Raw genomic sequence first — 14,061 nt, 5'->3', positions numbered from 1 at the left:
GCCCATGGACCGCCATTGCCTGTGGTTTAAGCCCCCTTTTTCTCAGTTCTGGTTCCTAAATGCCAAGAAAGGACTCTGATTGTCAAACCCTGTCCCACCCGCGGCGGCCAGGAGAGGGGCTGCCTCAGACCCACACGGCAGCTCCCACAGTTCCCATGCATTTGGAGCGAGAAGGGCAGTTTCTAGAAAAAGGGGATGCTACGCAGATGAAACAATTTCAGTGCATATACTGAGGGTCCCTAGACACTGCTCCTGCCTTTATTCTACAGGTAAAGACATAAAGAAAAAGGAGTTACCCAATGTACCTGAACTCCCTCCTTTGTTTGGGGTTGAGGGGAGCTGGAACACAAAGTCTGGCCTCTCGTCCAGCGCTTTTCCCATTACACTGAGCTACGGTCTCCTGGTTCCAGGGTCTTCTACGGTGCACAGCCCAAACCAGCCTCAGTGACACGCTGTCACTCTAAAACTAGGCAGTAGTTCTTTTAATTCCCCATCTGACAGGTGAAGGAAGTGGGGTTTCAGTGGTCCTCAACCTTCTGGCCCTTTAACTACAGTTCCTCATGTTGTGACCCAACCATAAAATTATTGTCGTTGCTACTTCATCACTGTAATGTTGCTACTGTTAGGAATCATAATGTAAATATCTGATATGCAGGATGGTCTTAGGCGACCCCTGTGAAAGGGTCGTTCTACTGCCAAAGGGGTCGCGACCCACAGGTTGAGAACCACTGGTTTAGAGAAATTAGGTAATTCTGACGAGGCCATGCACGGTAAGTGGCGAAGCTGGGCGCTGGTCTGTTTCCAGAAGCCGTCCTCTTCATCACTGTGCTGTCGGCTCGCACAGGTACTTTCTCTGCCCCACATCTCCTGTCTGTGTTCCTTTTCCATCTGCCAGGGTCCCCAGGGCTCATCACTTGGGCCTTGCACCAATTCTTTTTTTATTTTTAATGTTTTTTTTTATTGATTTTTAGAGAGAGAGGAAGGGAGAGGGAGAAGGGAGAGATAGAAACATCAGTGAGAGAGAAATAAGGATCGGCTGCACCCCCTGCACGCCTCCCACTGAGGATCGAGCCGAAACTGGGCATGTGCCCTGACCGGAAACTGAACCAGTGACCTCCCCGGTGCACAGGACAATGGTCAACCACTGAGCCACAGCAGCCAGGCCTTGCACCAGTTCTAAGTGCTGCGTAGCTGGTTTCCTAGACTTCAGACCTCCTTCATTATAAAGGGAAACAGTGACACGCTGAGGGTTCATCAGGAATGCTCTGTGCCCGTGGGGAACTTGACTCCGGCAGTAGTATAAGCGGAGAGCTTTCCAGGCGCAAAGCAAATGCACATTCAAAACAGGATGATGATTTCCCCTCACAGTTCTGTGAAGAACTTGGAGTGGATCAGGCCACGTGCTGAGGTTTGGAGGGGGTTGGACATACTCTCAGGCATTGCTGGTGAGAGCCACCTTGCCAGGCAATCGGCTGTGTCCATCAGACTAGGACGCAGTCCAGAGAAACAGTTGTGCGCGTGCCTGAGGAGGTGTGTTTGGGAATGTTCATCAGAGGATTGCGAAAGCAAAGATTTGGGACCTGCTCAGATGTCAACCGATGGGGAAGTGGCCAAGTACAATGAATCACATGAATAAGGGGTAAAGCGATTGAAAGGAATCAACGAGAGTTCATGTATTTGATCACATGTAAGATATACAGTTGATTCTCATTATTTCAGCAATTATCTATAATAATAAAAGCATAGTATGCTAATTAGACCGGATGTTCTTCCAGACGAAGCCAGTGCTTCGAGGGAAGCCGGTGCCAGCAGCCGGGGGAAGGAAGGCCTGCTCTTGCACGAATTTCGTGCATTGGGCCTCTAGTGTTCTATAAAAGTGATGGTGAGCACAGTTAGCGAATACTGTTTCATTGCTCCTAGGAGCGAAACAGGTTCCTGTGAGGCTCTGGTCACATGTGTGTCACCTGATCAACACAGAACCTTGTTTTATGTGTGTTTTTTGTCTAAAGACTTCATTTAATACCGATGGTTGATTCACTAGCTTGGACCTCAGAGCCCACAGCACTATCACTCATGCCTGAACGAAATTTATCTGACGCACATTTTCTCCAGAAATGGCATCGCAGCCTCTTGCACTTGGGACACGAGACACACTTCACTAGCACTCAGCAAACCCCAGCACTACGCTGGGGGCCACCTTCCACAGCAGAACACCAGCAAAGAGCACACAGATGCCAAAGCCATGGCACTAAGTAGACCTTGATAAGGACACTTGCCTACAGTCTGAGAGCAGAAACTCAAGGCTGAGCAGCGCCTTGATCAACCCCAGCCGGCAGCATGCGCACCAGGCGGCTCAGACGTCCCCTCGCTCTGAGCCTGCCCACGGAGGACTGTGAAAGCACTGTGCGTATTGGCTGCAGGGTAACAAATACCTTTTAGCCAGGAGGTGAATTCGCAAATACAGAATCCGCAAATAATGAGTATCAACTGTATGTGTCCTCTCATTTTAACGACTCTGAAATGGGGGTGTATCGCGGGTTCCGTGAAAGATGGTATATATATCAGCATAGATAGACTCTGTGAGTAATGTTCAGTGAAAACCAAGTTGAGGATCAACATATAGGACGAGCCCATGTATGTAAAACGAAACAGAAGGCCAGCATGCCTGCCCTTAGCTGTGTAACAGTTAACACATCTGCACAATCATTCCCCAGGTACTGGGCACTGTTCTAAGCACTTTATTATTGATTATTTTAACCCTTACAGGGCCCTTATGAGGTAGGTGCTATTATTATCTTCACTTTATGCACAGAGATGACTGAAGTTGTCCATGGCCACAAAAACAGAAATTTATTTCACACCGAAGTAAAAATGATTGATTGTATTTCCTCTATGAACTTTCCTAACGTGACCTGTGTCTTATTTGTATCCTAGGAGCTTATAGTCATAAACTCAGAATGATCATTCTGAATCGTATTGTTATGAAATAAATAAGTTTTACTCCCCTCCTCCTTCATATAGTGCTCACCATGTTTCTTACTTAGAAGTAAGGAGACATATACCTGAGTTATACCAGCGCTTTCATTGGTAGCTGAGTTTTTCTAAGCAATGGATTAATGGGGTTGTTCTTAGCTTTTGAAAGCCTCTTTTGTTTTAGTTTCTACAAATATATTTCTACATATGGTTATCTTTCTTGTTTTTGAGAACACTTGCATAACTTGTTTATACTGATGTTGGTAAGTTTTAAATATGTTCAAGTTGCATCATTTTGAGTACAGTAATAAATTAAAATATTTTAAAAAAATAAGAATTTTTATGAGCTCCAGACAGATTTATGCAAGAACTGATATATCTGAAAGCTGAGGTACTTCAAAAACTAATTGCAGAAATATTTTAAAATGAGGCATAAAGCTTATGAAATATGGAACGTATGAATGCATCATTTTACTCTCAAAATTCAGCATAACTTTTGCATATTAAAAACATTACACTATTCTTGGGATTTATGATCCTGAGAAACTGTTGATACTTTTTTGGTTGTTGTTAATACTCACCCGAGGATATTTTTTCTATTGATTTTTTTTTTTTAAGAGGGAATGGAAGGGAAGAAGGGGGAGAGAAAGAGAAAAACAATAATGGGATAGAGACACATCAATTGGTTGCCTGCTGCACGCACCCCTACTGGGGCTTGGCATCAAACCTACAACCCAGGTACATGCCCTTGACCAGGAATCAAACCTGCAGCCTTCCATGTGCAGGGCCATGCAACTAACCACTGAGAAACACAGGGCAGGGCAAAACTGTTGATTCTTCTCATTTAACTAATAGCTTTTCCTCCAACTCCATTGCTGCCTACTGAAATCCACACATTTGCCAAAGCCCCCTCTGGTATCAGCAGGCTTTGTGATCTTCCTACTCACCAGTCGGGTATTATTAATTGAACCAGAACATTTCTCCTTTTTTCAGTCATTTAGACTTGGTTTTAGTTGGATATTGGCAATTTTATATGGCTTAGCCTCACGTCATTTCCCTTTAGCCCTCCATGGTCCTTTATCTGGGTATGGCGGATAGCATCTTATCTAGAACTATCTCATCTGACCAGAGGCTGTAAACCCCTGTGAGGGCGGGGATCGAAGCTTGTTTCTCTTTGGGCCCTGCTCTCTCACCCTAGAGTAGGTTATGAATAAATGTTGGCAGGGTGCATGAAGTTAGAGAAGGCATTATCATTGCCTTAACTTGCTGTATGTTTCTTTCTAGTGGCCCACATGTGCAGCCTCCTGGAGCATAACTGTGCCCACTTCTGCATCAACACCCCTGGCTCATACGTCTGCAGGTGCAAACAAGGATACATCCTCAACACGGATCAGACAACTTGCAGAAGTAAGATTGCTTGGCTGATGCATCCACACTGTCCTCCTCTTTTCTCCCGCTCCCGCTACCTTCACCTGGGCCCATTTAAGTCATCTGTGGCCCCTCACCCAGCCAAGTCGTTGCCTCCCTAACAATAGAAACCAGGTTTTGTAATTCATATATTTTGTGTTGACCTCCACCCCCCACACTGCCATCATAGTGCCTAGGCCAGAGTCAAGCACATAGTAGGCCATCAGGAAGAGTGTGGAAGATGGTTGGAGGTACTTCCCAGAAATAGCCGCCTTGAATTCAGGAGCTGGTGTCTTTTACTTTTGAGCTGTTCTTTGGGGAGAACTGCTAGCGAGCCTTTCCATCCCCTGTCTCTATTAACTGTTCCCTGCAGAACTGTCTCCATATTTTAGTTTCTCCTTGGAAGTGTGGACTTAGGCTGAGTTAGTAACATGGGCTGGGAATGATTATTCAAGCTCTGCTTTAGATGTGCACCGGGATCTACTTGCTCTGGTGAAGGACACTTTATAGGATCCTAAAGAGAAAAGGGCAAACTGATATGTGTGAATGGAATCCACATTCTTTTTGGCCAAGCCCAAAAACTAGGCAGAGTGCCTTTGAGCCAGCACGAGGTAACCCACCTCTCGGAGGAGAGAGTTACTCAAATGCCGACTGTTGTGCACGTCCCTTTTTCAAGTTGTAAATAAAGCCACTGCATTAGTCAGGACACCCAGGCTACCAAAGCAAGGAAGACAGGCCCACATGGAGGCAGATGAAACCCGGCTAACCGGACGGGTAGTCATGCAGTGCGTAACTGTGATTATACGGCACGGTAAGCAATGAAGCACTAATGCAGCGGTTCTCAACCTGTGGGTTGCGACCCCTTTGGCAGTAGAACGACCCTTTCACAGGGGTCGCCTAAGACCATCCTGCATATCAGATATTTACATTATGAATCATAACAGTAGCAACATTACAGTGATGAAGTAGCAACGGAAATAATTTTATGGTTGGGTCACAGCATGAGGAACTGTATTTAAAGGGCCAGAAGGTTGAGAACCACTGCACTGATGGGAGCCATTTGCACACACGGCTGTAGTTAGTATGGCATTTATAGAGCCAAACCGCCTTTTCCTCTCGTCTTCTCACTTTTCAGTTTCGGGGTTGAGAGAGGTTGGCAGCCTCCCCGCCAACCCCCCAAGATTAGGGAACACCTGTCTGCCTCCTCGGCTCCCTGGCCGTGGAGCCCAGGGCTGTGTCCTCGCTCCTCTCAGACCCTCGGACCCCAGGGTGTTGAGAGCAGCCTGACTCATCCTGATCCCCTGGAACCTCCGACTCTTCCTGTTTTCACATCACAAACTACTCGCACCAAAGACTCAGGGGTTTAGTCGAGTTACTAGGCAACTGGGAGAGCCCGGGCAAGGTCACCTCGCCCGCTGCTCAGCAAACCACCTAAACAGCTTTTTGGGCACGCTCCATCCTCTCCCGGTGCTCTCCCCCGCCTCCTGCTCCAGCCTCTTCAGGAACCTCCCCACCCCCCCCCCCCCCCACCCCAAGGAACTTCTTCACAGAAGGCTTAGCCAGCACCTCCTTCCTACTCCCTTCCTGCCTTCCCTCCTAGGAGCACAGACGTTCCTGTCCTTGTCTCCTGCCCCGTGACCTGCTGGGGTCTGGGCATCTGCCATGCCCATTGTCTGTGGGCTGGCTTAGTGAAGCCAGAGGACTTGGAGGCCAGCAAATAGAAATAGAAACTTCTCCCCTGATGTCCTGAGCAAGGCCTTCCCCACCCGCCAGGCTTTCCGACCTCAAGCTGTGAGGCCCCGGGGTCCCCCCAGTGCTGGTCTGGCCTCGGCTCCCTCCTGTGCAGAACGGTGGCTGCAAAGAGCATGAAGCAGAAGCTGCTGGGCTGAATTCAGACAGACTGATGGAGGGGCAAGGAGGCCCGGGGGGTGGAGGGATGTGAGTGAACCCAGGAGGTGGTTCAAGCTTCAGTAACTACCGGAGCCGACCCCTGGGCCTCGCCCCAGGGATTCGGAGTCAGCAGATCTGGCATGGGGCCCAGGACTCTGCATTGTCAGTGAACTTCTGACATAGATTGCTGCCCCGCTTTGAGAGTCACTGGTGTCCAGCAGCGAGGGAAGAGGGGGCAGGAGGGAAGGGAGAGAAGGGCTTCTAGTTAAGGGAGAAGGGATGGAGCTGGAGCCAGGGCTGAGCCGGCCCATCTGACCCAGTCCTTCATTCTCTCTGAAGCAGTTCAGCTGCCTTTGCCATCAGCTTAGCACCAGACTAATATGTACAATCAGAAAGAGCAGTTCTCACTCTCTCAGAAAAAGATAATAACTCTATTGCTTGCCTGCCTGAAATTGGCATACCAGTGGCCTTACAGAAAGGACAGGGCCTTTATAGCCCACAGACCCGGGTTCTAATCCTGACATCATCAGTCCTGGGCTGTGGCTCTCTCACCCTGAGCTGTTATTTAAACTCCTTGACTCAACTTCCTCACCCATTAAATGGAAGGGTGGTGACAAATGAAGACATCTCATTGATGAGCCCATGTTAGTCCATGGTTTTGGTCGGTAGACAGTTAAAAGCTGTGCCCAGGGGAGGCTGGGCCATACCTGACCTCTGTTTATGAGCTGCTTGTGGGGACCAGTCCCTGCCAGCACCGAGAGGGACTCAGTGGGCCTGGCCAGGAATAAGATGTGCCGGGCAGCGTGCAAATTGCTGGAAATAAGACAGTGAATAAGCCAGCAGTGCCCCTGCTCTCTCAGAGCTCACGTTCTCGCACGAGAGTAAATCAGATCAGCGATCAAGGTTATTGCCACCAAAAGTGATCGCAGCCCTTGCCCAGCTCGGTGTGCTGTACACCGTCAGCCTGACTGTAGCCTCTTCCTAAGTGTTTACCATGTGCCAGGGCTCTCCTCCGTGCTGCATATTGTTATCTAACAACAGCTCTTATCATTCTCATTTTACAGATAAGGAAAACACGTTACGAAAAAGCTTAGACCATTTACTGGAGGTTGTATGGCTCTTAATGTGACCAAACCAGAATACAAATCCTGCTATGTGTGACTCCATAGTCCTAGCTCTTAATCACCATGGACACTGTCCCATGATCCTTGAGGGCCCCGATATGGCAGCAGAGTAACCCCACAACCAGAGACACTCCTCCAACCCCAGGAAACAGGCAGGTTCATTGATCTCAGGGGAAATGCAGGACGAATTCACCAGGACGAACAGTCAAATGATTGTCATGACCCCTCTCCCCCCAAGACAACTACCAGCTGCTGTGATATGTCATTTTACATGATGATTGTGACAGTGCCTCCTAGGTGACTGCCTTCACACACACACACACACACACACACACACACACACACACACACACACACCCCATCTCTGCCATGTTCTATTCATACTCTGTGGAGAGAGGAGGCGGACACAGCACAGCATTTGTAGGCTCTTCAAGTGGAAATGGCCCTCGGCTGTCAGACTTGTAGCTCCCTCCCCCACATAACCCAGGAACTGTGCTCCCTCCTGGAGCCCCAGATGGGCAGGTCCACCACCCTCGCTCCCTGGGGCACCAGGTCCTTGCAAAGCACCTGCCTCCCCCTCCAGCCTGGATCCGTGGTTGAGCTGATATCCTGCTCCCCGTAATGCCCACCCTTGATGGGACCTCTGCCATTTGAAGCCATATACTAAAAAGTGTAATTCCCTTTCCAAATAAAAAGAGAGGGCCCTTTCATTTTGGAAGAGTATTATCTACCCCCCCCCCCCCCACACACACACCCCCATTGATTTCCTCTTTTTCAGAAGAAGTGTACATACATCTTTTGGTGACCTGGTGTTGGGTCTCTTCATTGTCCAGATAACTCTTTTCTGGGTACCAGTTGGCCAGTGGCTCAGAAGGTGCCCTTCCATTCAAAGACTAGCTGAAGCACATGAAATAATCTTACCTTCAAACTTCTGTCCACATGGGGAACTTGAAATAAGCTGGAGGTCAACACTGTGGAGTCTTCTGTTCTCCAAAAAGTCTTCCCCATCCAATACCATCCTATGAGGTATATGCAAACGCATTAGCATAATGCCTAGCTCACAGGGCTCAGTAGAAGTTTATCTCTTCCCCTTTCCCCCCCCCCCAAAAAGGGGCTGGCAGGGGGTGGGGGGATCCTCATGAAATGGGCCTGTCTTCACACCCCTGTTTCCCCCATCATTCCCTTCCCCTTGAATTCCTACTAATAAGAAAGAATTTTATCTTGTTTCCTTTTCTTTGTTTTTTGTTTTTTAAACAAGGAATTTTTCTTTCCTTTCCCTCCTTCTAGAATAATTAATCTATCCGGAAGAATAATGACAATGCAACATTTAGAAAACTTCACTTGGCAAAAAAATGTAAACGTCCTTGTCCAACTTTCACATATTTTTCTCTCTGAAGAGCCATGCTAAATGTATTTTATTGCTTTCATTCTTCAGATATGTCCCTGACATTATTTTTCCCAAGATACTTAAGTAATTTAATAGCTTTTATATTACAGTTTAATCAAGGGGCTTGAGCTAGAAAAACAGTCACATTATTAAAGTGGGAAAGCTATAACCAACATTCCTCATCAATTTAGATGCAGAAATTCTTAAAAACTTGGCAGATAGAATCTATATATAATCAAATCCAAAAAACCCCAAGCGATATAATTAACCATATTGACAGATTTTTAAAAAGACATGATTATTTCAATATATGCAGAAAAAACCTTGGATAATACCCACCATTCATTCATTATAAACACTTTCAGAAACTAGGAATAAAGGGGAAATTCCTCAACCTAATAAAAGGCATCTATGAAAAAGCCTATAGTTAATATCATACCCAAGAGTGTGCATGAGCCTGACTAAATGCTTTTCTCCTAAGGAAGGAACAAGGCAGTATGTCCACTCTCATTACTTCTACTCGACACTGTCCTGGAGGTTCTAACTCAGTGGTTCTCAACCTTGGCTACACATGAGAATCACCTTGGGAATCTTTTTAAAATCCTGATTTCTGGGCCTCATCCTCCGGAAATTCTGTTTTCTTTGTTATGAAGTGGGGCCACAACATGAGTAACAAAGAAACAGAATTTCTGGAGGATGAGGCCCAGAAATAAGGATTTTAAAAAGATTCCCAAGGTGATTCTAATGTGAAGCCAAGGTTGAGAACCACTGTTCTAATATTATAGTGAAATAAAAAGATTCCATTTATATAAAAATTCAGGAAATGCCAACTTTAGAAAGTGGTTGCCTGGGGCCAGGGGGAGGGGGAGGGCAGGAGGAGGGATTACCAAGAGGCAGGAGAGAATTTGGAGGGTTTAGGGTGATGGATATGTCATTACCTTGGTTATGGTGATATATTGAGATGTCAGATTTATTAAATTGTATGTGTAGCCCCATGTCTTCAATCGAGCTACATTTAAGTCAGTGTCCAGAGTTCCCATTCCATGTTGGGACAGTCCCACTCAGCATCAGGCTAGTTTAGCTTGTGTTCCCCACGGCAGTCCATCAGTCCACTGCATGCGGGGGCCACAGGGCCACACGGCTATGGAGAAAATACAGGTGAATGCGAGGTAGCAGGAGCAAGAGCCAAGGACTAAGAGAGAGAATCCCTTCGTTTTGGGGATTATATATTCACACATTGTCATGGGCTTGCAGTGGCCATGCCCATTCTGGCCAATGATCTCTGTTCCCAGGTGTGACTGACAGGAACCTTCCCTAGTTGCCCCAACTTCACTGGGCATATCCATCTCTCCTTTATTGAGCCCCATCCCCCAGTGATTTGCAGGGGATGGGCCAGCGGTTCCCTGGGCAGTGTGAAATTGCAGCTTCCTGGTGAAGCTGCCCAAATGACATGCCTATGTCTGGCCTCCCCTTTGCTCCTTTCCTATCTATAATTATAAAAGCATAATATGCTAATTAGACCGGACGACCTTCCGGACGAAGCCGGGGCTGCGAGGGAAGACGGGGAAGCCTGGGTCCCAGGTGCCGGCCGGCGGCCAGAGGGAAGCCAGTGCCGGCACCTGGGGGAAGGAAGGCCTACTTGTGCATGAATTTTGTGCATCGGGCCTCTAGTTATTAATAACTAGCTAATTACAACAGTATCACATCCATCCATTCATTTATTCATTCAGTACTTATTGACTCTTTTCTATGGGCCAGGCATCCTCAGGGGATGGGGGCAGGAGAAAAGTCAATGTTTCTCTTACATGTTCAAGACCCAAGAAATACTCAGATCTTGGCTTCCCTTGTGCTGCCCACATGGGGAGCAGAATAGGAAATATGCAATTAGGATGCAATTCTAATCAGTTCAGTCAACGTGTATTTGGTGCACATGTTTCTTATACCCATAGAATTAATTAGGCGACCACAGCCGTCATCTCTGCTCCAGGGAGGAGTGTATGACATCAGATGGGGGATGGCTTCAGAGAGGAAACCTGGTTTTGAGAGAAAACGAGTGACCGCGGGAAAGAGCCCACACAAGTGGCTGGGTGCAGCCGGAGATGGAGGGTCAGAGTTCACGGAAATGCCTAGCTGGATGTGCGGGGTGGTGCTCACTGACCCTGCAAATGGATGAGTCTTGGAGGGAGAAAGAGAAGGTCAGGGCCTGAGCTCCGGGGCAGCCCACAACAGAGTGTGGAGCACACAGCCTCCGGGTAAACAGCGGAGACCGCCCGAGCAGACTTGCTGAGACTTGCTGAGCAGAGGAGCTGCTGGGCCCCGGAACTGGGATAGCATTGCATGCAGTATGCTCTGGCTGTGCCAGGGAGCAGGATTTGAAAGTTGGGGGGAGGTTAATCTGGATGAGTAGGGCCCCGTGGGAGAACTGAACTGACTAAATGTGAGTGGAGCAATCCCAGCTGTGAAAGAATTATTACACAGCAGGGAGAAGTGAGTTTGAACCTTGGAGAGCTTCTGTGATTTCTTATTTTCCAGTGGTTCTCAAAGTGGGGTCCCCCAACGGCAGCATCAACTTTGTGGGGAAACGTGTTGAAAATTCAAATTCCCAGGCCCTACCCTAGACTCAGAGTGAGGCTTAGAAATGTGTTTTATTTTATTTTATTTTTTTATTTCAGAGGGAAAGAGAGAGAGGGAGAGAGAGATAGAAACATCAGTGATGAGAGAGAATCACTGATTGGCTGCCTCCTGCACGCCCCCTACTGGGGATGGAGCCTGCAACCCGGGCACATGCCTTGACCAGGAATCGAACAGTGACCTCCTGGTTCATAGGTCGATGCTCAATCACTGAACCACACTGATGGGGCAGGGATGTGTGTTTTAACAGGCCCTATAGGGGATTCTGAGATAAGCTCAAGTTTGGAAACCACTAACCTAAATGTTTTAAAGTCGATCTCTCCCTGGGAGATCCCATCAGTAGGAGGTTTATACCAAGGATGTGATGACGTGACAGCCCTTTGCACATTGCAAAGCTCTATAGGTGAGTATGGCGTTATTCGCTCATGTTTATGATTTGTATCAATTGAATTCAATCAGATTTACTTACGTTCTAAGGCTTTATTTTGGGGATCACCCCTTCTTTTCCATTCTCGGGAGAAAACTGAAATCTTGATAGCTAGCGTGCAGGTGAATTGGTGGGAAACGAATGGAACCGCTGGGGGAGAGAAGGGCGTGAGCGCAGCTGGAGTGTGCCTGGCGGACAGGTGGTTTTTCTCCGGACAGGGGGCTTGTTTTGCTTCTCCCAGCCTAGAAGCGCAAGGCTGATGACTCACAGTTACTGTCGAAGGTCTTTAATCCAGCTGCAGCTGTCAAAATAAGATTAGTGCTTTCAGGCATGATAAAAGAAGGGAACCGCCCCCCGCACGCACACTTGGGTTTTGCCTGTGTTTGTGGAGCCGTAACTCTGAAGAGCTTTTGAGTTTGAGCAGGTGGTGATCCCACTGGTTCCCACCAGAGTGAAATCTATAATAATAAAAGCATGATATGCTAATTAGACTGGACATCCTTCCAGACATCCTTTCGGACAAAGCTGGGGCTACCAGGGAAGCCTGGGTCCCGGGTGCCAGAGGGAAGCCGGTGCCGACAGCCGGGGGAAGGAAGGCCTACTCTTGCACGAATTCCGTGCATCGGGCCTTTAGCAGCCCTAATAATACTCTCCTCTCCTCCGTTGTGTGGTCGATCAGTTTTGAGTTTTACATCTTAGCGTAAATAACAGCAGGAGCATGTCTTTAAGGGTGTTCATTTTGCTTTAACTCCAAAAGGAGAGATTAAATTGTCATTGATGTCAACAGTATGCAATGTGGCTTGCCTAAAATTCTGAAACGTCAGTAAAAGTCCTCAGATTTTACCCAGGATGACGTCAGCTACAGCAGCCACAGTCTTTGTCCCGTGCTCTGGTCCAGTGTAACCAGATGAAAGTTGTCCAAGTTCTCTGGGCAAAGGCACCAGGCCAGGGTTTCGAGATCACAGATAAAGGAAGGCACTGAGATCTACGGTGCATGGGAGAGGCTGGGGGACACACTGAGGAGGGATTTGAGCACAACTTTCCCTCCTAAAATTCTCCAGGAACTAAGAGAAACAAGCACATTTTGCGGACTCTCAGCCAGTGCTAAGGATCGCTCTCTGGCGAGGCATTGCTTGAGTGTGGTGAGTGAGGTCTTTCGTTATAAAACTCAGAATTTCCTACTTTGCTGTATCAGATCAATTCAGAATAGAACTCACAGACCAAAACTTGGTCAGAGATACATGACATTATTTAAAGGAGTCAGGATCTAAGGTCCATGTGTAAGGTTTTCATAGGCACCCAACAAAGTGACACTACTAGTAATTAGAATTGTGATGTTGGCAACATGTGGGTGGGGTTCACCTCTCCTCCATGCTTAACTAGGCCCACACCACCAAGACCTAAGACCTGTCTTTACCCCAGTCTAAGGAAGAAGGAGGCTAATGTCTGCTGAGTACCTACCAGCTGCAATAAGATGTCCTCCCCACTTAATTATTTAACCTCTAGGAAAATTAAATCTACAGAAATCACCCAGCTGCAGCCAGGTTTGGCTCCAGAGGCAATATTCTCTCACTCAATCTGATCACCTTACCCCCCCCCCCCCCCGCCAGTCTAAGGAAACCTATCTTCCCTTTATCTCCTCCTGCAAGGTTCCAGTCCCTACTTTTCCATATTACCTCCTTCAGGTCCATGTATAAAATAATCTTTCCAGTGAGATGACCTTCTGACCACACTATTTAAAACAGAAGCTCCTTTCTCTCCACACTCCCAACCCCCTTTTCCTGTTAATTTTGTTCTGCAGCGAACTCATTTTTTTGGTTGATTTTTTCTTTGTTAAATGGCATTTACATATATAAAATAAATATCAAAAATATAAGTCTTTGTTTTACTATGGTTGCAAATATCAACAATTTCTATATGTGACACGGCACCAGAGTTAAGTTAGGGTTTTTCAAAATGCTGACACGCCGAGCTCAAAAGGTCCGCCATCACTGACCTCGAGCATCTAACATAATATGTGGTTTTAACTCTTTGTTTTGTTTATGCCTGGCTCCTCTCAGTGGGAAAAGCTCTCCAGGGGGAAAAGCTCTGATTTGAATTGTTCACCAATTCCTGCGGTGTAAATACCGCCACCGCCGCTGATTTCAAGAAATGCACTTGGCCTTGATGACTGTGGAGTTGGGAAGAGGTGTGCAGTCTGGCGAGTGAGTTGGTAGGAACTG

At 47.3% G+C, this 14,061-nt stretch overlaps 1 protein-coding gene across 3 annotated transcripts in view; it reads left to right on the top strand.

Annotated features, from left to right (window-relative positions):
* Positions 1-14,061, top strand: part of MATN2 (matrilin 2) — a 108,539-nt gene that overhangs the window by 48,836 nt on the left and 45,642 nt on the right. For all 3 annotated transcript variants that reach the window (XM_059672145.1, XM_059672142.1, XM_059672144.1), the window contains exon 4: positions 4,258-4,380. In XM_059672145.1, coding sequence (XP_059528128.1) covers positions 4,258-4,380 — 123 coding nt within the window. The remainder of the gene's footprint in view (positions 1-4,257; positions 4,381-14,061) is intronic.

Source organism: Myotis daubentonii, chromosome 17 (genome assembly GCF_963259705.1).
Source record: "Myotis daubentonii chromosome 17, mMyoDau2.1, whole genome shotgun sequence".
In the NCBI taxonomy this organism is placed as follows: Eukaryota; Metazoa; Chordata; class Mammalia; order Chiroptera; family Vespertilionidae; genus Myotis; species Myotis daubentonii.
The sequence above is the reverse complement of the archived record's forward strand: the minus strand, read 5'-3'. Positions and strand labels throughout refer to the sequence as shown.